This window comes from Lethenteron reissneri, chromosome 26, assembly GCF_015708825.2.
Source record: "Lethenteron reissneri isolate LAM-NWPU_2019-01 chromosome 26, ASM1570882v1, whole genome shotgun sequence".
Taxonomy (NCBI): domain Eukaryota; kingdom Metazoa; phylum Chordata; class Hyperoartia; order Petromyzontiformes; family Petromyzontidae; genus Lethenteron; species Lethenteron reissneri.
The window spans coordinates 15,618,985-15,642,864 of NC_083804.1; the positions used below are offsets into that span (position 1 = coordinate 15,618,985).

The 23,880-nt window shown below is 51.7% G+C and overlaps 1 protein-coding gene across 2 annotated transcripts; it reads left to right on the forward strand.

Annotated features, from left to right (window-relative positions):
- The first annotated feature begins 2,046 nt into the window (after positions 1-2,046).
- Positions 2,047-21,691, forward strand: LOC133348060 (growth factor receptor-bound protein 2-like). Of its 2 annotated transcripts, none has more exons than XM_061560900.1 (6): positions 2,047-2,146; positions 4,912-5,423; positions 5,689-5,786; positions 14,180-14,302; positions 18,307-18,475; positions 20,507-21,691. In XM_061560900.1, exons 2-6 carry the CDS (start codon positions 5,346-5,348, stop codon positions 20,687-20,689), a joined length of 651 nt encoding a protein of 216 aa, XP_061416884.1. In that variant the 5' UTR covers positions 2,047-2,146; positions 4,912-5,345; the 3' UTR covers positions 20,690-21,691. The 2 variants fall into 2 exon arrangements, with proteins under 2 accessions (XP_061416884.1, XP_061416883.1); XM_061560899.1 differs by lacking the exon at positions 2,047-2,146 and adding an exon at positions 2,553-2,919.
- Positions 21,692-23,880: the final 2,189 nt, after the last annotated feature.

The following is a 23,880-nucleotide window of genomic DNA, read 5'->3' on the forward strand; positions in this document are numbered from 1 at the left end:
TATGACTCGCTGGTCTCCAGCGGGCTAGCACCACCATCAACAAACCGCCACCGCCTCTGCTAAATATTGACACAGAAATGAAATACGTGCTTCAATCATAGAAGTATGCCTTAACCATTCTTGTTTTAAAAAAAGGGGTTGACACATGATAGCCAATAATCACACCTCCACGACACGTACGTGCAGTACTATACAGTACTGCGTACGATATGCACTTCCCTCGCATTTTGGCGGGGTACAACTGAAGTGAAGTACAAGTGCTGTGGATTGTTCTGGATTGATGGTTGGCATTGCAGGATCGTGACACAGTGATGTGCTTGGGGTAGTGGATTAATCATGGCTGATGCACTGTAACGTATAAGTAGCAACCAAATTTACCACAACATTTTCTACACGGAGACGTCATGTCGAAAGCAACAGATGTGCAAATCAGGAGTGGGGCAAGGAGATATGCGCGCACCCAAGGCATTTCATAGCGACACTAAAAGTGGTTTCTTCCGCAATTTGTTTCGGAGAAATTAACACATAAACACGCAACGGATGCCACGGTGCCGATACGTTAACTACCTCGCCTGATACACAGGAGGTCGTGGGTTCGATCCCAACCCTGTATATTTTTTAGTTTGCATGTTCTCCCGGTGGTCGCGGGGATTTTTACTCCGGGTCCCCTCACATTTAGAATCAACCAAGGCCGTAGCCATGGAGTCAATATTGGGGGGGGGGGGGGGGGGCAAATCTTCCAGGGGGTCTGGGGTCCCCCCCCAGAAAAAAATATGAATTTGAAAACTCCTTTCCTGCCTAAAATATAAACAAATTTTTACTAACACATAGGATGGACTTTTTCTTTATTTTTTACAATAATGTCTAATAGTGTATTGTATTACATTGCTCTGTTTTTTTACCTTTTCTTGTTTCATTTAATGTAATGGCAGAGATTAGGGATTAATAAAGTACAACCATAACCACAATCATATAAACAGAAATCTATTTTATAACAATATATTGATGGGGACAGATGTGATGACGTATTTGCATGATTTCGCCGTGCGACCCCATTGTCCCATTTGGGCTTGTCCGAAAAAGAAATGGGGCGGTGAGGAGTCATCTTTGGGGCTTCCGAATATGGGACTTAATGTCAACTAGAGAGCGTAAATAAGCAATGAAGCGTACACATTAGAGGTAACACAATATTTTCATAAAAAATATATATTTTTTAAAACTCACTGATCACATTTGCAATTTCCCCACACAGACCTGTCCACCGGCCCTCGGAATGGACCGGCCAACTGGGAATTTGCCCGGACTGCCCTGTGGCCAGAGTGTGGGGGTTCTCCCAACACTTCCTAGACATCTGGCCAGCGTGGAGGAGTAGGCCAACGACTCTGTAGAGGAGATCTCGAGAGCTCCCTCCAGTGGAGGACAGGTGCTGGGGCAGCACGGGTAATCCAGCAGCACTGTGGAGGCAGTGAGGGTTGTTGGATCACCGCACTGATGTTGTTGTCACACCGCTGGCTCGCCAGGCGAAACTGCAAATGTGGACTAATCGCCATCTGCATCCATCTGTACGGGGTTTTGTCTCAGGGTGCTCCGGTTTCCTCCTCCGACGTGGATAATGAATAACACTAATCGTTCATTGGCTGAAATGAAAAAAAAAACACACAATGCAGATCTATTGCTACCACTCAGTGCAGCTCTCCCGGTCAAATGCATATCTATTCATTCTCGGTCTTTTCGCCAGTCAGGGGTGCGAGAGACCACTTGCAGGGCTGCGCTTGTACCCCCTGCACGTTGCACGCCGATCACGTGGGCTTAGGGCCCCTCCCCTCACAGCCCAATGCATAACAATAGCAGCGGGGGGGGGGGCTTGCACCCGACCCCTCGCATCACGTGACCCGCACGTCGCCGCTACCACCTTATCACGTGACGGGCTCTGCCAGCAATTACGTCACCGCGACGCGACGCCATTGGTCGAGAACTCTCGGCCTTGGGGTGCGCGCGCGGGGGGGGGGGGGGCTCGGTTGGGGGAAGGGCGGGGTCAGTGGGGGTCGGCGCGGATCTCGCGAGACTCGGGGCTCACGTTCTCGCGAGAGCTGCTGTGGTTGACGTCACTGCGAGCGCCTATGGCAGGAGGACGAGGAGAGAAGAGGTGTGGAGCTGAACTCTCTCTCGCTTCGCGCTCGCCCCGCCACCGCTCTCCCCGCGCTCCCCCTTCACTCCTCCGCTCTCCTTTGACGCTTCCACAGCCACCGATCTCCACCTCGCCCCCACCCCCCCTCTCTCTCTCTCTCCGCTCTCCCCTTTTACTCTTCTCGCAACGCTCTCCGCTCGTTCTTCCCTCTCTCCCTTCGCCCTCTCCTCTCGCTCTCCCCGCCCTCTCTCCACTCTCCCTTTCCCCGAGATCCCACCCACCCCCCCCCGTCTCCCCTCACACAATTCTTCCCCCCAGTGCCTCTCTGCCCCCCCCCCCCCTGCGCTCTTCCCCGCACTCCACCTCGCTCTCCTCCCACTCTCCCCGCTGTCTCCCCCACCCCCCACGTCATTATCCGCTCCCTCATCACTCTCCGCTCCACCCCTCGACTCTTCTTCTGCCGTTTCTTCTTCCCTTGCTCATCAACGTGTGCCCGCTTACCACTGCCTGCCCCCCCCATGCGCTGCATCAATCTCCAGTTCCATCTCCGCTGCCCTTCCATCTTCCATCACCACCTGGCCCTCCCTTCCCCTGCCGCTCTGCCCTCCTTCACTCCCCTGGCTGCCCCTGCACAGGCCTCTGCATCTGCCCCTGGCTGCCCCTGCACAGGCCTCTGCATCTGCCCCTGGCTGCCCCTGCACAGGCCTCTGCATCTGCCCCTTGCTGCTCCTGCACAGGCCTCTGCATCTGCCCTTGCGAGGGGGTCGTGGAGCGGTGATGGTGTGCGAAGGGTAACGGAGTGGGTGAACTGTGATGGTGTCGCGGGCTTGCGATGCTGAAGAGGTGTGATCGAACCGTTATGGGGTTAACTGTGGTGGTATGTGTGGACTGTGATGGTGCGGAACCTGGTGGTTATGGATTGTGATGGTGTGAATTGTAATGTTAATGGGTGTAATCGAACCGTTATGGTGTTAACTGTGGTGGTATGAATGAACCGTGGTGGTGTGGATTGTGATGGTGTGGAACATGGTGGTTATGGGTTGTGATGGTGTGAATTGTGATGTTAATGGGTGTGATCGAACCGTTATGGTGTTAACTGTGGTGGTTTGAATGAACCGTGGTGGTGTGCATTGTGATGGTGCGGAACCTGGTGGTTATGGGTTGTGATGGGGTGAATTGTGATGTTAATGGGTGTGATCAAACCGTTATGGTGTTAACTGTGGTGGTGTGAATTGTGATGGGGTGATTGAATTGTGGTTGTTTAAACTGTGATGGGGTGAATTGTGATGGGGGTGAGCTGTGATGTTAATGGGTGTGATTGAACCGTTATGGTGTTAACTGCGGTGATGTGGATTGTGGTGGTGTGATTATTGAACTGTGATGGTTTGAACTGTGATGGGGTGAATTGTGATGGGGGTGAGCTGTGATGTTAATGGGTGTGATCGAACCGTTATGGTGTTAATGTGGTGGTATGAATGAACCGTGGTGGTGTGGATTGTGATGGTGTGATTATTGAACTGTGATGGTTTGAACTGTGGTGGGGTGAATTGTGATGGGGTGAATTGTAATGGGGTGAGCTGTGATGTTAATGGGTGTGATTGAACCGTTATGGTGTGACCTGTGGTGGTGTGGATTGTGGTGGTGCGATTATTGAACTGTGATGGTTTGAACTGTAGAGGTATGAATGAACTGTGGTAATTTGGACTGTGATGGTGCGGAACTGAATGGTTATGGATTGTGCTTGAACTGTGATGCTGTGACTTGTGGTGGTGTGATTATTGAACTGTGATGGTTTGAACTGTGGTGGTTTGGAATGTGATGGTACGGAACTTAATGGTTATAGATTGTGATGGTGTGATTAAACCGTGATGGTGTGAGCGGTGACAGTGTAGATTGTGATGGCGTGGACTGTGATGGTGAGGACTGTGATGGTGTGAATGATGATGGTGAGGATTGTGATGGTGAGGATTGTGATGGTGTTAATGATGATGGTGTGGACTGTGATGGTGAGGATTGTGAAGGTGAGGATTGTGATGGTGTGAATGATGATGGTGTGGACTGTGATAGTGTGGACTGTGATCGTGTGAAATGTGGTGAGGACTGTGATGGTGAGGACTATGAAGGTGAGGACTGGGATGGTGTGATTGAACTGATATTGTGGACTATAATGGTTTGAACTGTGGTGGTATGAATGAACTGCGATGGTTTGGACTGTGATTGGGCAGACTTTATCGGCATGGATTGTGATGCTGTGATTGAACTGTGATGGTGTGCCCTGTGGTGGTGTGGATTGTGATGATGTGAATTGTGTCGTCGTGGTGTGAACAGTGGTGGTATCAATGACCTGTGATGATTTGGATTATGGTGGGGTGGAATGTAATAGTGTGAACTAGGGTAGGTTGAAACTAATGATTTGGATTTTAATAGTATAAAACTGACGGTATGAGCTGTGACGGTATAAACTGTGCTGGTGTTAACTATGATGGTATGGATTGCGATGATTTGAGATGTGACGATGTAAACAATTATGGCCTTCATGAAACCATGATGGCGAGTGAACTGTGATGGTGTATGAATCTTGTTTGCCAACTCTAATGGTATGCAATGTGATGGTTAGTCTACTGTGATGGAGTGTGAACTGCGACGGAGTGTGAGGCTACGTGGCGTATTTCTGCAAGCAAGAGACGGCATGCGCGAGCTCGGATAGCCAGGCTTTGTGCGGTGTCCCTCACCACGCCATGCCACCGCTCACCTCCCCGCTCTCGTTTCGCCTCCCATTTCAGGCCCGGAATCAGCGGAGCTCGGTGACCTCACACCGCAGCATCGCAGGGAGTGCCGTCTCACCAGTGACTGCGCCAGGGCCATCTTAGCGGCTTCTCCTACGAGGCCATACTGTTAGGCCACACCACCGATCTGCCTATTCGTTGTTCCTATCTCACACGCTTTAGTGGTTCACCGTAACTGGGTCACCGAACGCGGACTCCCTTTTATACGATCGCGCTACCGGGCCTCCCGATCAGAACCCTCTTGCACGGCCACCCTACTTGCCTGGCCGCTTGTGCGGGCCACCGTACCCAGCCACCTTAGCTGCTGGCCATCCCTGCTGGTTATCCCATCTGCCCTTCCCAACCACTCTAGCAGGACACCCTTACCCGGTTGCACTTCCACGCTTAGCAGCCACCATATTCCCCTGGGGCGGTCGCGCAGTGGAGCCACGATGGAAGCACAAGCCAAGTATGACTTCACTGCCACGGCTGACGATGAGCTGAGCTTCAAGAGGGGCGACGTGCTGAAGGTAACAGGGGACACGGGGGGGCATGGGGGGCAGTCTGCCGCCTTGTCACATTTTTTGGGGGGAACTTTGTGCCCCCTTGTGTAGACGTAGAGTACCGTCAGCCTTTTACTTAGACTGCGGGTTGGTGCAGTACAACCCCAGGCTCTGCTGTTGTCACTTAGACAATGTCACACTGTGCACCGGCTCTGCCTACACTTGCCCCCTACCCCCACCGCCCCTTTAATCTTTCTCCCTGTGCCACCGCGTGGTGTCTTGGCGTGATCAGGTGATCAACGAGGACTGCGACCAGAACTGGTACAAGGCGGAGCTCAACGGCAAGGATGGATTCATCCCCAAGAACTACATCGAGATGAAGCCGCACCCGTAAGTGGCACCAGCAGGTGGGCAGTGGGTAGTGGCCCAGCTGGAGACGTGGGTGGCCACAGTGCTGCCGTGCTGGTGAACGGGGCAAGCGGGAAAATGATTGGCAGCACGGGTTGGCACAGTGGCCCCCTTGCCGGTGAATGGACTTGCTGAGAGAGTAGCTGTGTAGGGCAGCATGGGTGGGCACGGTTGCCCCCCTGTGCTAGTGAACGGGCTTGCTGAGAAGGCAGCCGTCTCGGGCAGCACGGGTGGGCTTGATGCCCCCCGTACTGGTGAATGGGCTGGTTGAGAAGGCAGCCGTGCAGGGCAACGTTGGCGGGCACGGTGCCCCTGGTGCCGGTGAATGGGCTGGCTGAGAGGGCATCCGTGCAGGGGACAGGATGGGGGGGGAGTTGTGGTTGAGTCAGCTTTTCCAGGGATCGGTCGTCGAAGGATCGTCCGGGCATCCCGTTTTAAATGCTGTTGCAAGTGACGAGGCTCGTGACCGTTCACCAGCACCGCCCGGGCAATTTAGTAAATTCTCATCATTCGGGGTTGTGATTTGATTTAACTATAATCGGTTATAATGGTTTGGTGTTTAAAAAAAATATTCTCATTTCCTTTCATCTTTTTTCCATCTTCTTCTTGTTCCTTTAGCTTAAACCTCACGGCATATTATTTGCATGCAGATTTAATGCATTATAAGCAATACGTGTTTGTGTGCGTCATGCGCCACGTGCATCGCGAGCCTAATAATTTATCTGAATCGGTAAATTGATCGCATCGCTAAAGGTGCAAAGTTGCGTCACCCTGGTTGGTGTTCCTGAGCCAGTGGCAGAAATTCCACACTTCATGAGGGGGCTCAGAGTTATTCAAGATTAAGAAGATTAGGGTTTAAAGTTACGGTAAGGGTTGTGAGGTTAAAGGCCCTCATCTCTTAATTAGAACAACTCTTGTTGACATTTCACAGTCTGTTACTTGTTTTATCGAGAACAGGGGGATGGTGGAATGAGTTGACCTCGAACTGGGATTTTTACCCGACGTTAGTGCCGTGGGTTTCGGACAAAATCGCATTACTCATTGGTTCCATCAGAGATGGTTAAAAATAATATTGAGTGGTAACCAACATGCTTAAATCGCTGCTAAAAGTTAATTATGCAACGTAATCCACTCTTTTTAGCCAGGCACAGAAACTGGAATCCCTAAATATTTGCCCATAGCTGCAGTATCCAATTCTTCCCTGGCTCATTCACAGACTACTTGATTGCGAGATAAGTGCCCAGGAAGGCACAGAGTTATCCAGCACCATTCTAACATGGTTGACTCGTCAGGTTGCACAGACATGAAACCCGACGCTGCATGGAAATCATTTGACAAAATCTGTGGCCAAGCCCTGGGGATGGAGCCTCCGCCCTCCCCCCCCTCCGCCCCCCCCCTCCGCCCCCCCTCCGCCCCTCCCAACTCACCCACCACTGCCCCCCCCACTCGCTAATTCTGCTTGGTTTCCATGACCACAAAACGGAGCTGTGCTGGCTGAGGCACAGCCCGGGATCTGCGTCGCCACGTTCACGGTGCCCTGAAGCACCGCGAGCATTCCATCCTCTCCATCCCCATAGTCCTCCACAGCTGGCAGTGGTAGGGGATGGGGGAAGTGATATTTTAAGCAAGAGTTTCACGTAGGAGTGGCCCACGTTCAGCGAGAGCTATAAAAATTTAATTTTTTTAATCACTTGATGCAAGAAGAAATCTATTTTGGGTTTTGTTCATCCATAACATCCTAATTGGAAAATCTGGACTATTCTCAGCTAAATCATTCACCCCATTGTCAAACCCAAGAAACCTAAGACGTCCATCTAATTGATTTTAAATATCCCAAGAACAAGAATAAGAATGTGATACAACCTTTGCAGTTGTATCACCAACGTTTTGGAACAAACCTTGCTTCCTCCCTTAACACTCTAAATCTTCCTTCAAAAAATATTCTGAAGCAGCAGATTAGTGCCGGATACAACAGAATTTGCAAATATCATTTAACTTTCATGCTTACCCCATGTATCTATAGTTAAATTTTTATGTACAATTTTTTTGGGAGACTGTGTTGTCTTGGTGTGGTCTGGTACTGTTTTTGCTGTTGTTTTGCTGCCTTACCCAAGTATATGTGCAATTTACGTATTTATTTGCAGTGATTGGCTTTTATTTCCTATACTTTTCATTCTAATCGTTTTTTGTATTGTTGTAACTTTCTGACCTACCCCCTACTGCTTTTTGTGTTTAGTTTGTCGTTCTTCCCCCGCACCTCCGATTAGCACGGTTGCTACGTACGGTGCAAAATAAGTTAAATATACATACATCACCACAACTACCACCACCACGGCATCACTACTACCACCACCAAACAACACCAGTATGGAAGGCTCACTGCTGGCAAGAAGCCACAGGGCAGGCCCAGGTGTTGTGGGTGTGGGTTCAGGGAGTTGCTTTGCAGTTACACCATGTGTACCCCCCCCACCCTCACCCTCCACTCCTCACCGGGTCTGTGAAAGAGCTTCATAGCTCATCGGATTTCTCCAGGATAAAGATTCTGATTCTAGGAGTGCTGGCGTAGCGATCGGCATGCTGTCCTTTAAAACTTAAGTCAAAATCCCCGCCATGGCCAGTCTCTGTGGCAACCGATACCTGAGCTCATCCTGGGCCTCAACCTGCAACCGTTTCCGACCCGGACTGATTAGTGTGGTGACGTATGGTCCAACAACTGCCTGTGGCTGACACTGCGTGGAGAGTCGCTCATCTAGCAGTGGCTGTACGTTTTGTTTGTTACGTTATTTAACACCCAACGCAGCCAGGGGAGATAAATCAAGTAATTGACGTGATGGCACGAGCGTCTCTTCACGCCCACCTCGACCCCCGTGCTGTCCCTGATGATTATTATGGATGTTCTTAAGTGGAGCCGTAACGCTCATGGACCTGAGCAGTGACGCGGCATGGTGGCGAGCTGCACACCGCTACCCTTGCCCTGCAAACCCTGGTTAACGCAGCACTTGTGGACACAGCCCGATGCATGCACCGAGCCGGACCGGTTTCGACCGGCTGTAAAAACACAGCAGTCTGTGAGCGCCACCACCGCACCAACCCTGACCACCGTCGCCTCGTCCCCTCTGGTGTTGGCGCCGCCGCCGCGCTCCCTTTCGGCCGCGCGATCGCTCGCGCTTGCGCAAGCGATGACGGACAGTGGGTGTCGCACGGGGGGAGGGGGGGGAATGTCCGCTTTTCCCGTTCGGTTTCGGTCGCAGTGAGACAAGCCCGGGGGGGGGGAGGGGGGGGCCGTGCTGTGTGAGGTTTAGGAGAAGAGAAGTTTGCAGCTGTGGTTGCAGCATTCTGTTACGTTTCGTCACGTTCATACGGACAGGGGTGGCACCTCTCTGGCTGTTTCCAGATTGGGGTTGTGTTTTTTTAAACTTTTTTTTTATATTAACCCGCAGCTACTTTTCCATTTGTGGTCGTACCCTACGGCACTTTGCCTTGCGTGACGCAGTGCGCCCTTTCCGGAGCAGCTAAAGCGTTGGTGAAATTTGTTCAGGTGCCAATCTGATAAGAGATTTGTGAAGTTACCCGCCCGCTCCTCTGGTGGACGTGATGCCGCACCTGCGATTCAGCGCTTTGTGGGTCGTGCGGAGATGTGTAACACTCCCAAACCCACTAGGGCTGTGCGGTGCTCGGGAGATAGCGGTGATCCAATAAATTGCTTTCACAAACCCGTCCACGCGGGCCCCTTGGAATGCTATCCCCCTCGTGTGTGGATTTTCTCCGGATTTCTCTGCACACGCAAGCCACGTTTCTAGATGCCGCGGAATTGTTCAAACCTGCCAACACAGGATGCTCCTGGAAAAGGGTCTCAAGACTCCTCGGCAGAGGTCGCAAACGGGTTTTGATTCCTTACCCGTACCCGGCCGCACCAGGGTCCCCGTACCCATACCCGGCCCCTACCCGTACGGGTACCGGTACGGCCTATCCGTACCCGTACCCGGCCGCACCAGGGTCGCAAACGGCTACCCGGTAGGGTACGGGTATCGGGTAGGGTACGGGTATCGGGTACCCGGTTGCGACCTCTGCTCCTCGGTGCTCTTCTGGACAAATAAATTACCTTCACCCGTTGGAATAAGGAGTCTGTATATCACCTTGGCGTTTTCCAGCTGGCTGCAGGCAGCCCGATTGCGAGTCCGCAGCAGTTTCCACATGCTGATGACACAATCGTCGCATGCCAGTACGGGGAGGTGGAGGAGGGGTGGGGCAGGATGGGAGCGATGACTCGTAATTTGCTGGTGAACTCGTGGGCAGCTCCTAATCGCTCGGCCGAGCCGGCTGTTGGTTGGCTGTTATAGCATGCGGGCAGCTGCCCTTGCCCGCTAGCGGCCGGGGCCACCGCCGATACGGTCACTGTGTGCCTGTAAGTTGTTTTTAGCAGCATGGTAGGCAAATCGATGTGTGCTTCCTTCCTCCCACGTGCGATCGTTTCCCCTCGGAATGCGGCCGAAAAACGTTGTTGCAATCTCGCTCAACAGACGTGTGGTTTATTTTAAAGTGACTTGGACGCTTATCGAACGTTTGGTATTTCCTCTTCTCTGAGCTGGCAGAAAAAACCCCTGTTGAAAAGTTCGCATTTGCACGGACCGATTAGCGGCGCAAAAGTCGGCCAGGGATTTGAAATAACGTTTTTATTTTAACGAAGAGAAGCAGCTGCTCGTGGAGGTCCACAAGGCATCTCCCGCAAGTGTGAGGGAGGCGATTTCTAAAAAATCACTACCACGTCCGCGATACCCACCCGCGGTTGCCTGCTTGCCCAGCCTCTCTGGACTGTGTCCGGGAACTGGCGTTACGGCTGCTTCGTCTCGACCGGTGGATCAGCTCTCCGCGTCACCCGCCTTGGGATGTCGATTGACCACGGAAGCGCCGATTCGTACGTCGCTCTTGCTGGTTTCGCACGCGCGGACTTTAAGCGAGTGTATGAAATGTCTCGTTACCTTGTTACCACTGCTTCCGCTATTTTAGACACCTTAAGCTGGTGTGATAAGCAGCTTGCTTAGTGTGATGGGTCAGGCAATCCCCAGTGTCTGGTTTTCGGTCGTTGATGCTGCTACTGCTGTTTGGGGACGGTGTTAGTAAAATGGCATTAGAGAGACGAGATGGTTCTCCACTAAATTATCCGGCCGGGGTGGCAATACGGCGGAGCGCACGACTCGTTAGGTTCAGGCGCCAGAGTCGAGCATCTCCACTGGGGGCTCAAGTGCAAGGTGGATAAGATGATTACCACTTTGTGGAAGTCAACAGTTCCGCGCTGTCTCTCTCTTTGGAGAGAACAGCCCCTCCTGGCATCGGAATGTGGAATTTCCGCCGCTGTTTTGGGGCCGTAAATAGATAGGGGCACCGTCCAGGAACGATCTCGTTAGTGCGCAGGAGCACTCTCCTTTATTGTTGCGATTGGATTCAAGAATCGATATTTTTCTCGCTTTTGCCGGCCGCTTTTTTATTAACCTGAACGTAGTACGAGCGCGTCGCTCGCATTGCAATCGGCACTCGTCTCAAATTAGCGACTCTCGTTGGCTCCTTTCCGTACAGGTACTGTGAGCCTATCAATATTTTTCTTTCTCAACTAATTAACAACGTGTCGTTTGTCGCTTACATGTCATCTCCCGTTTACAGTCCCCCCTGAGCTGATGGGGGAAATTCCACGTTCCTGTGACAGGGGCGAGTTGATTCATAAGATGACCACTGTTGACTTGCCCACAAAGCGGTACTCATTTTATAGACCCTGGGAGGGACGACGGGGGCGAGGCAACCCACAACCAGAATTTGAGTTCTCAAACCTTCCGATCACGAGCTGCTCTCTCTCCCGCTGAGCCACCTGGCCACGTTACAGCGATCTTCACCGTGATAAACAAAACCAGCGCGGGTTCTTCTGTCACTCGGCAAGGGGCGGGGGGGCCGTGGGCGTGGGGGGGGCGCGGTCGGGGGGGGGGGGCCGCAGGCGGGGGGGCGGTGGGTGTGGGGCAGATGCGCCTTGCCCCCCACCACCCCGCCCTTCCTCTCCCCGCGCAGCTGCCCGTGGCGAATGCCACGACCGCGCGGCCCCTAAATGGGAGCAGCGCGCACTTGCCTGCGACACAGCTGCTGGTTTCGGGGACATCGCTCGCAGATGAAGCGCGCGCTCAAAATGACTCCCCCCTCCCCTCCCCATTGCCGCCACGGCTCACGGATCCGTTACAAAAGTGGCGGTGGCTTCGGCGGCGGTGGTGGCGGTGCTCGCTCGCGTGGTGTCAAGGCACCACAGTGGCGAGATGAGATGTTAACTACCTCGCCTGGTATACAAGAGGTTGTGGGTGGGTCGATACCGACCCTAACGCCTGTATATTTGGAGTTTGCGTGTTCTCTCTCCCTGTGGTTGTGGATTTTTTTCCGGGATCTCCGGCTTTTCCCTTCTGCATTTAGAAATAACGTGCGTTCAGACAATTTGGCTGCTACTACACATTTCTACGCGATAAGCCACTTCGTTGAGCTACCGTTTGTGGCCAAGTTGCTTCTGAAAGAAGAGCTATATAGTTCAGTGGACCTTACCTGGTAAAAGTAAAAATAGTTTATATATATTTTAGCTTTATGATGTCGCCTTCGTTGTGCAATGGCACAGGTGTGGTAAACCAGCCACCTGCCCACCCCCGCACCACTCCCGCACCACCCCCGCGCCACTTCCGTTAGTTGTCACATTTCGGGAGCGTTGCGATTGCATCCGAGATAGCTAACGTACTGCCCTGTTGGTTCCCGCACCGCTTGTTCCGTTCGTCCAGAGTAGTGGTTCTCATAGTGCGGTCCCCGGACCCACCGGTGGTCCGTAACGTTGAACTTAAAAATAAAGTTAAGTAAGCTACCCTGATTAATCTACCCTAAATCTGAGATCTAAAGGCCCCCCCCCCCACCCCCCTTAACAAAAAAAATCTTATAACTGTTTTAATGTACATGCATGTTTTTATGTTCCAGTAATATGAATAATATTGTATTTGTGGTATTTAGAGAGAGAGGTGAATGCGTTTTGTGACAAGGTGAGGAGGGGCGCTGGGTGGTCTCTGGGCCTAAAAAGTTTAGAGAACCACTGGGGGTAATCGGCCCCCGTGCCCGCGGCACGATGCGTGCGTCCTGATGGTGGAGAATCGAGTTGACACGATAAATCGTTGCCGGCCTCGCGAACGCGGAGGCGACGTTCCGACGCCAAAGTGTCTCCCTGTTCTAAATGTGCGACGTGGCAGCACTCGCCGAGACGGCAGTGGAAATCCCACATTCATGTGGCAGGGGGCCAGGACAGTGATCATGTTGGGTTAGAGGTGACTGCCTTGTGTAGCCGCATGGATGGGCGAGCGAGTGTATGTGTGTGAAAGGGTGTGTGTGCGTTATTTGTGGGAGCGGTAGTGTAGTGGTTAGCGTGCTGCGTTATGAGTGTGTGTGTGCGCGAGTGGGTGGATGTGAGTTTGAGAGTGAATGTGTCCATTGAGTGATAAGTGCATGAGTGGGTGATAGTGGTAGTGTAGCGGTTAACGCGCTGAACCACGCACCAGGCAACCCGAGTTCGATTCGTGCTCATGGCCAGCACCAGTGACGACTATCTGAATCGGTCTTGGGCCTCCCCTAGGTCGACTCGGTCTCAAATGAGTACCTGGTGCAATGTGTAAACTTCGCCACTGGGAAGACAAAGGCGGTCGGGCGTGGTGCTGGCCACCACCCCCTCGTGTGCCGTGCTGGCCTTCATAGGTGTCACTTGCGAACAGCACTTGCCCTAGCAGTCTGTTCAGGCTTTTTTAAAATGCTCCTTAAACCCTATTTGTACGTTTCATTTAGTAAATCAAATATATTGATAGTATTCTTTTTATACTGTGGGTCTTCTGCTGCTGTTACTGTACAGTGCTTTGAGATCCTTGATGAAAAGCGCTATATAAATGTAATTATTAGTATATGGGGAATACTTGTCCTTGTTGTGTACACTCTTGTGCATAATGTGTACATGGTGTTGTGTTAAAAGACGGCCACTGCATCGCACAATTTCAGATGCGATTCTGCGGCCATCTGGAATGCTCTTCCTTCCGATATTAGGAATCCACTAGGAGCATTGCACTTTTTAATCTATATTAAAAACTAATTCCTTGAAAATTGCTTTTTGTGTTTAGTTTGTTTTCCTTTCCCTGCACCTCTGATGAGCATGGTAGGCTACGTTTGGTTAGAAAGAAGTTCAACATACGTACATAAACATACATACACAGTGGTGTGTCTGTGTTGTGTACATTCTTGTGCGTGGTGATGTGTGTGTGTGTATATTGTGTACCCGTGCATGTTGTGTACACTTGTGCGTGTGCGTGTGTCTGTCCGTGGTTCCACAGCTGGTTCCACGGACGCATCTCGCGCGCCAAGGCCGAGGAGCTGCTTGCATCCCAGCGCAACGATGGCGCCTTCCTCGTGCGGGAGAGCGAGAGCTCTCCTGGGGACTTCTCCCTCTCCGTCAAGTGAGGACTGCCCCCTGCCTCCGCAGCTCCCTCCGGTTCTCCCATCTCTCCGTGGCTCTCTCTCCATTTCTCCCCTCGTCTCCCTCCACCAGGGGGTTGTTGGAAAACCAAAATAACAAGAAGGCCAATTTTTTTCTTTCCAAATTTGGTCAGTGATAACAATATTTCGAGAGCTGCAGCGTCACGCGAATACGAGATGGCGGACCTTAATAAATAGTGGAGCTGAGCGCTGCCCTACACGTATACAACTCTTACCTGCTCTGCAGTAGCTCTCCAGCCTTCCACAGTTCCCCACGTCTTCCCAGCTCTTCCTACGTCTAACCAGCTCTCTCTCATCGCTCCACAACGAAACTATTTAAAACTAAACTTTTTATTTATTTTACCAGGTAAGGGCCACTGAGCTGTAAAGCTCTTTTTCAGAAGCGATCTGGCCACATATGATAGCTCAACGAACTGGCTTGTCATGTGGAAACGTATAGAAGCCTATACTATAAACGCACGTTTCTAAATGTAGACAGAAATAAAACGGAGGAACTAGAGAAAAATCCACGTGACCACGGGTGCGAGAGAACATGCAAACTCCAAATATACAAGTGTCAGAGTCGAGAATTGCCCGATGATGCTGGTTGTAATTACCAGCGAAACGTCGTACTCAAATTGTAAATGTTGTGGTTTCGCGCTTCAACACACCGGTGGGCTAAAGCAGTGAACTAATTTGTCTTTTGTCAACGTGACACTTTTTTACTGATTGGCCGTGTCGGGTGGTGGAGGGTTACGACACATTTATAAATAACGCGATCTAAACCCAAAAACGTTGATTATCGGATATCCCTCACGTTCTTTCCCTTGACCCTCCGGCTGTCCCGGCTTCCGACCTGTTCTCGACCACAAACTCCTCCCCACTGACCCCAGCACCTTGAAAGTCTCATGTCTCCTCTTGGGCACTCTTCCCCTCTCTGCGAAGTCATCGTTACTTCCCCCACCCCCCACCCACCCACCCCTCACTCGCGCACCACTCGTCTCATCTCTCTTCCTCCCCCCCCCCGCTCGTGTTTCGCCAAAACTTATCGACACGGCACCTCGATGACTCTGTGCGGTTTTGCCCGTTGTGGTGATCATCAGTGCTATTTCAACGAGGGGGCTATGCAAGATGCGACTGTGGGCCCCCTCCTTGCTCCCGACTCACTTTTACTGAAATAGCTACGGACGTTTTAAACCCATATACAATCATGTGTAGGCTATAACTATACTGCATAAGGATTATTTTAGTTGCACTGCGTATTGGGTTTAGGGGACGACAGTCTCACAGTGACAGTAATAAAACATATTTTTAAGACACAAACTATTTTAAGATACAAGGACGGGTGTATTGCAGTAAATCTGAAAGTGAAAAGCAGACCGTGATGTGATTTTCATTGCATTAATTCGTGTGCAATTTGTAAGGGTGCGGTGACACAGACCTATTTCATTTAAAGGTTATAATCCATTGTTCATCATGACGTCCTTTTTACTTCTACGTCTCGACAGCGCTACGGAGATCACGTGACGTGAGGGTTCTGCCTTTGTAGTGAGGGTTGTGAGTTGACGCCGAGGAGGGGGGAGGAGGTGCCTCGCCCCCCATGTGGAGTGACGTCAGCCGTTAATTATTATGAATGGGGGGGGGGGGGTGTTCATTTGGAGGATGTCACCTGCTCATGATTATTAATGAGGGGGGCTGTTTCGATGTGGAGTGACGTCACCTGCTCATGATTATTAATGAGGGGGGGGTCCATGTGGAGGACGTAACCTGGTCATGATTATTAATGAGGGGGGCTGGTAGACGTGGAGTGACGTCACGACCGTTGCCCACCGACATTCTTTGCTCATTAAGTAATAATAATGGGGGGGGGGGGTCCATTTGGAGGACGTCACCTGCTCATGAATATTAATGAGGGGGGAGGGTGCTCCATGTAGAATGACGTCACCTGCGCATGAATATTAATGAGGGGGGAGGGTGCTCCATGTAGAATGACGTCACCTGCTCATGAATATTAATGAGGGGGGAGGGTGCTCCATGTAGAATGACGTCACCTGCTCATGAATATTAATGAGGGGGGTCCATTTGGAGGACGTCACCTGCTCATGAATATTAATGAGGGGGGAGGCTGCTCCATGTAGAATGACGTCACCTGCTCATGAATATTAATGAGGGGGGTCCATTTGGAGGACGTCACCTGCTCATGAATATTAATGAGGGGGGAGGCTGCTCCATGTAGAATGACGTCACATGCTCATGAATATTAATGAAGGGGCTGTTCGATGTGGCGTGACGTCACTTGCGCATGATTATTAGTGGGGGGGGGGGTGTCCATTTGAAGGACGTCACCTGCTCATGAATATTAATCAGGGGGGCTGTTTGATGCGGAGTGACGTCACGAGCGTTGAGGACAAACATTCCTGGGTGATCATAGTAGGTATTGTTGGAATCTTTTAAATAATTTTTTCTTAATTTTTGTACTTGTCTATCTATTCATTCGTGGGCCCCCTTGTGGCTGATTGGGCCCCTATTCGTCGCATCACGCTGCCGCGTAGCCCACCCCCCATAGTTGCACCCCTGCCCCCCGACCCCCGGACGCCTCTTCCGAGGTTTTCGCCACCTGCAGGCAGAGGTGATCGTGTTTTAAATGTTGGCTGTTAGCAAAGCAGAATCGTGGTCGATGAGCACAAGCGTACAGGCCCGGTGTGCCAAGTGGCGGGCCAGCATGAGATGGGTGGAAAGTCTCGTGTTGATGCCACTCAGGTGGACAATCTCGTGTTGATGCCACTCAGGTGGACAATCTCGTGTTGATGCCACTGGTGGACAATCTCGTGTTGATGCCACTCGGGTGGACAATCTCGTGTTGATGCCACTCGGGTGGACAATCTTGTGTTGATGCCACTGGTGGACAATCTCGTGTTGATGCCACTCTGGTGGACAATCTCGTGTTGATGCCACTCGGGCGGACAATCTCGTGTTTATGCTACTCGGGCGGACAGTCTTGTGTTCGACGCTGCCGTGCGATATCGCCGCTCGTTGACGAGGAATTTGCGAAGCATCGCAGCGTCGCAGGACTCTCCCGAGAGGGAGGGATCTCGCGACTCGCCGAGGCTTTTCCCTGATGAATAATAAATGCCACGGCAATCATCGCCCTGCCTTAGAGAGTCCGCGTCTCGCCACTCAAGCGAGAGTGCGGCGGTGCGCGCCTCGATGAATAATCGATGCTTCGTAAAACGTCCATACACCAGCGATCGGCTGCTCAACTCGGGTTGCCCACGCAACTGGATTGCTTGCGTGTGGACGTCTCTGCAACCGTTTTTTTTGCGAGCAATTTTGCAGCACCGGTTGCTCTCACCATCGCGAGGGAATCGACGTTCGAACATCGGCGATCTGCTCGGCCATTTTATAGCGTCGCGTTTCACCGCCGCGCGTTGAGTGAACCCTTGATCGCTGTCACAGTCGACAATGCGCCGTTTAATTTCCTTGGTGCACAACTGCTCGCTCAGATGTGGACAAGGCAAGTTGCAAGCAATTTGAGTTGCGCGACATGGTTGCGCGATTTGTCGCTCGAGTGTGGGACCCGGCTTTTCATGCTGAGCGGGTAGTTTGGGGACCTGTGCTGCCAGCTACTCAGGGGATGGGGCAGGGGTATGGGGGGGGGTGGGCACTGCTGCCCGCCAGTGGTCGTGAATGGAAATTGCAGGTGACACGCACGGCACAGAGAGGCAACGCAGCCGGAATTGGGTAGTCGCTTCCACAGAAAACGGATCAGAATCGCGATTCGATATTCGATCAAATAATGTATTTCTTGTTCATCTTATTTTTGACCTCTCGTTCGTGTTACTGCTCATATTTCGCGTTGTGCGGTCACGTTTGCTGGGGTGGCGACGTGGCCGAGCGGTGTCGTGCAGAGGTTCACGGTTAATTCTACTCGTCACCACCCCCTCCCCAACCGCTCACCTTCCCTTCCCACCCCCTGCCGTGCCAGGTTCGGTAACGATGTGCAGCACTTCAAGGTGCTGCGGGACGGCGCCGGGAAGTACTTCCTGTGGGTCGTCAAGTTCAACTCGCTCAACGAGCTGGTGGACTACCACCGCAGCACGTCCATCTCACGCACGCAGCACATCCTCCTGAGGGACATGGAGCAGCCACAGACGGTGAGGCTGCGGACACAGTCGCCTAGGAGACGGTCACCTCAGACACGGTCGCCACGGACACGGTGTTGCCGTGGAGGCTGTCGCCGCGGACACGGTCGCCGTGGAGGCTGCTGCCGTTGACACGGTTTCCACGGAGGCTGTCGCCGTGGAGGCTGTCGCCACGGACACGGTTGCCACGGAGGCTGTCGCTGCGGACACTGTTGCCGCGGAGGCTGTCGCTGTGGACACGGTTACCGCGTAGACGGTCGCCATGGAGAGATGGTCACCGCGTAGAGACGGTCGCCGTGGAGATGTTGAGAATGCACAGCGGTCATGCAACTAATCCTCGCAACATCTCACCGCTAACCCGGGGGGTGTCTGGGGAATCTCTTTTTTACACAGGACGAGTAAGGCCACACATTCACACACACACACACATATCTTGATCACCTCTGAAAGGAGCCCTCGCAGTGACTGGTAGTGACTGAGCACAGTGATCTGGCCAGGTCAGAACGTATTGCCCTCCAGTACTCGATTAGTGCAGCCAGTGCTTGCAGTGAGGGATGACTGTCGTTTGCCGGTTATCCATGCTCCAACCGCTTATTCACACAAATCCATATCCCTTGACGTGAGCTCAAGCCTCTAACCTCTTAAGCTCTGACTATAAAATTTACTAAACTATTAACCGTCACATTTTAACCCTGCTCCTGACTCTAAAAGCATTCACCTCTACTTGTAAATTTACCCACAACCAGTAACCTCTATTATTGCTTCATAACAAAGGCTCCCTATAGCCTTGAACAGACTGTAGGAGCAAGTGCTGTTCGCGAGCACCTATGAAGGCCTGCACGGCACACGAGGGGGTGGGTGTCCAACACTACGCCTTAGCGGCTACACACCGCACCAGGTACTCATTAGAGGCTGAGTGGACCTAGGGTAGTCCCAGGACCACTACACAACCACGTTCACACACATACGCGCACACATACGCGCACACACATACACGCACACATACACGCGTGCAAATGGCGATTCAACTGTGGGGCAATGTCCATGTCCTCACGCTAACCCAGTGTTCTTCACTAATTTTCAAAGGGGAGGCCACTTTTACCGATAGGCCTCGGCAAGGTAAGGTAAAAGGTAAAACGCAACGAGCCTACCTTTACCCTACCTTTTACCCTTACCCCATACACATTACCCGATTACAGGGTAATTACTGGGGTACTACTACACATGAACAAGGTTTATAACGGTAAATGCTAGGTAGAGCGCTTTATTCACATAGAATACTCTCGATGATTCCAATTTTACACGCTTGTTGTTGTTGTCGTTGTATCCTCAAATTTGTAACTAAATTTTAACCCACTTCCCAATGTGGTATCGACTGCAAACTTGGTATACTTACGTCATACTGATGACAATACTATATTCTATCATAAAAAAAAAATATTTTTAAACATTCTTTTTTATATGTTATGTTTCAGCTTGGGTCTAATTGTCCACGGTCAACTGACGTTGGCTGTAATTGGCCATGACCCCTTACGTTATGGCAAGCTTCAGGGCCACTTCCTGGAGTCGTGGAGTTCTGCCATTACTAGTACATTTCATAAAAGCGTGTTTTTTTAAAAGTCAAACAAAATATTACTTATTAAATGGAAGCCACGGACTGCGCCACGGAGCTTTTAGCGGTAAACAAGGTACCGTATTTACCAGGTAATACTTCGCGCTACCTTTACCCTACTGGGTAATTCTTCCGAGCTACCTTTACCCTTACCCGTTGACCTTACCCCTTGGCATAGTCGACACCTTTACCCTTTTACCCGGTAAGAAGGGTAAATTACCTTACCTTGCCGAGGCCTATTTGCCGATAAGACATCCGTGTGAGGGCCGCCACACCACCCTGCAAGGAGTGTTTTCACATTTGTGTAGTTTCGGGGGGGGGGGGCTCTCTAAAGGCCACCAGGGGCTGCCAGTGGCCGGTGGGCCTTGCAATGAAGAACACCGCTCTAACCTCTCTCTCCCTCTCTCTCCCTCTCTGTCTCCGTCCACCAGGAGGCGAGCTTCGTGCAGGCGCTGTTTGACTTTGAGCCGCAGGAGGAGGGCGAGCTGGAGTTCAAGAGGGGTGACTTCATCCAGGTGGTGGACAACTCCGACCCCAACTGGTGGAAGGGCAAGTGTCACGGCGCGCTCGGCATGTTCCCACGAAACTACGTGACCCCCGTGTCGCGCCACTGACCCCCCCACGGGCAGAGGTTCGGAGGTCTGAGCGCTGCCGCCCCGCTAAGCCTGTCCCGGCGCGAGCCGGCGGGCTTCTGCGAGGAGGTCAAAGCCACGAAGAGAGAGAGAGAGAAAAAAGTTAAATAATGATATAATATTATTATTCAGAGTTTTAAAACCTACGTCGCTTTGACTTTGTCTCGTTAGCATCTCATGGTTTCCATGTTTTATGTTATTCTGCTCGTCCAGACCTTCCCGCGGCATTGTACGCGCTGTGTACACCGCTGCACTACGATACAGTACGAGTTTGGCTTTGGTGGATCCGACAGGGTTTTTTTTTATTACAGTTCGTGACGAGAAGGAGGATTTTTTTTTCTTTCAGCCACCCTTTACTAAATCATGATAATGCCTTTCAAAGTAGACAGCGTTCAACGTGAGTCGTTTGCCTGACGGCAGGCAGGAGTATCGTGCACCTATTTATGGAGGAGGTAATGATGATGATGATGATGTCGCGCGACTCCTGGGGTCAGCTTACCGCCAACAACGCCACACTTTTTGTATTTTTAATTTTTATTATCACTCCCGGTCGTGCTCGGACAACCCAATCTCACAGCCGCCTTTCTGACGACGGGATCCGCACGAATTTTTGTTTTTATTTTTGCCTAAAGCCTCTGGCGGCGCCGCGCTCTCTCGCGGAATGGACTGTGCCATGCAGGGACAGAAGCGGCAAGTCGGCCCCTCCGCGGAGCCACCTGACCCCATCATGGGCGGGGGGAGGGGAGGGTTGGGGGGGGAGGGTGCCTCGAAACCCAGCGCGTGGCGTGTAAAGCGATTCCTGTTTTTGTATAAAACTTGCGTGTTTTTTGTGACGGCGTGATTCTGCATGTCCCGTGTGTGCGTTATTGTACTGAACTCCAGTGACTCGTTCCCTGCTCACCACGGTCACAAAGTGCATGTCTTTTCATAAAAATCGATGCATTCTTGCTTAATAAACTCCAAAAATGTATACATAAACTACAGTATTATGAAAGCGCTGCGTGCGGCTGTCTTATTGCGTCGTCGCATGCTACCCACTTCGGCGATTGGAGCCCAACTAAACCGAACAATGCCAGAAGGTGAAGTTGCACCGCAGAGCATTATGGGAATTTCCCACAAATCCCCTGTGAGCCCATTTGGGTGTGCGTGGTGGTCACCTTGCCGTTTGGTGAACATTGGCTCAAGTGCGGCGCTCGGTCAAAAGGTCAGATCGTGGATAGGGTCACATCAACCGTTCCTTCCTTCGCGATTGGTAGGATCAGTGCCCGGTTGTCACAGTTATTCAAGTCTACGTATGTATGTACGTTGAACTTCTTCACCGTTGTAGCCAACGGTGCTAATCGGGGGTGCGGGAAACTAAAGGCGTGGTTCACACGCACGCCTCGCGGAATTAAGAGTCAACTTTTGCTTTAGGTAGAAAAAAAAATAGTTTTTTTTATTCTGGAGAATACGTTGCCACTTTTTGGAAAACTCGACAGTGGCTCTTTTACAGATTGTCTCATCCCTGCCATAGGAATGTGGAAGTTGCGTATAACCACCTGCATTTGAATGGGGAAACCACTTTTTCAGCCAGTTTTTCAGCCAGCGAGTGACCCTCGGCAACGAATGGGTGTCAACGGGCACGTGTAAAGTTAATACATGAGCTCTTGCGCAATCTAGCTTTCAGCAACCTCAATTTATACACCAACCTGGCCAATCAGAATCTCTCGCGGGGCTCCTGACCCATGAAGGTGCTGAAGTGAAGAGGTGAGAGGTTAGGTCAACGGGAACGCAATGCGATGCGCAATCATGCCGTACCACGAGTGCCGTTTACAGAGGCGCCATGTTACTCGCGCGCGAGTCGCATTACGTTGAGCAAGGCGGAGTTGCAGCCCTGAAATTGCTTCCCGCTGCCGGGAGGAAGGGGCAAGCGAAGGCTTGAAGGTGAAGTCCTGCCAGTGCTGCTCAGGCCATGGTGGAAGGGCCCCTCCACTGGGGGTAGGTGTAGAGATTACCACGGTTGGATGCGTACGGTGCTGCGAAAGGAGTTCAAACTACGGACATATTTGCTCCTCTTCCACGCTGCACGCTGGCCAGAGCTTGAGGAGGAGGGGTGGTGGGGGGGGGGTACCCACGCTTCTACAGGAGTCTCGGTTAACGTTTAAAATCCGTTTCACGGAAACTATTGTTGACCGAATTAACTGTTAATCGAGTATACGAACGACACGAGTGTGCAAGAGAGCTGTTTCCACTGCCAAAACAGAAAGAAATATGTAAACAAAAGCCAGGCGAGGTCTGCACGTGCCGCCGATTGGCTGAGGGCATGGCTCCGCCACACAAGCGCTCGGATAATTGGCGCCCGCGTGCATGACGTAAACATGAAAACGTTGCATCGTAATGTTAACGTTGGTCGAAACCATGGGGTCCCATGGTAGGTGAAACGTTAACCGAAAAACCGTTAACCGACGTTACCGGGATGACTGTACCCCAGCATGCCGATTGACTGGTGAACTCGTCCCACTGGGGTGGACTTGATCGTCATTTTCAATTTTCAGCACCCCCCGGAGATGGAGCCAGCGATCCCCGGATTGGCGTTCCACTAACCAGTGCACCGCGGGAGCGCTCGTATACACGGACGGCAGATAGGAATTGCACGTGATGTGCTGCACCTGGATTCCTCGCCTGGGGGAGAGTGGGCCACCCGCACACGGTCCGAGCTGCACTTGCCTGAATGCACGCAGCCTGCGGCACAGACAGGCAGCACAGCAACGTTAGATACGTTGCATCGGTAAAGCGGTGGCCTGCACCGACAACTTCAGTCAACCACACAGGCCCCAAGCACCCACACCGACACTTCCATCAAGCGCGGGTTCGTAAGCGCAGGGCGCTAACCACTGCACTACCGCTCCCCGCCCCCCACACGCACAACAACACACAACACATGCCACGCTGACGCAGCTACCCACCACGCCAGGGCTGAACGGTGTGGAGATAATATCTCATTGCGACTTTTCTGACAGGTATTGTGATTAAAATTTTTTAAGTCACTCTTCAGTTAAATATTCACTGTGTAATGGATTTCAAACATGTGATGGAGCATTACCACATGATACCATCAACATATGAACTGCTCTATATATTCTAATGCAAGGATGAGAACTTAAAATATATTAATTGCTTCCAACATGTATTTA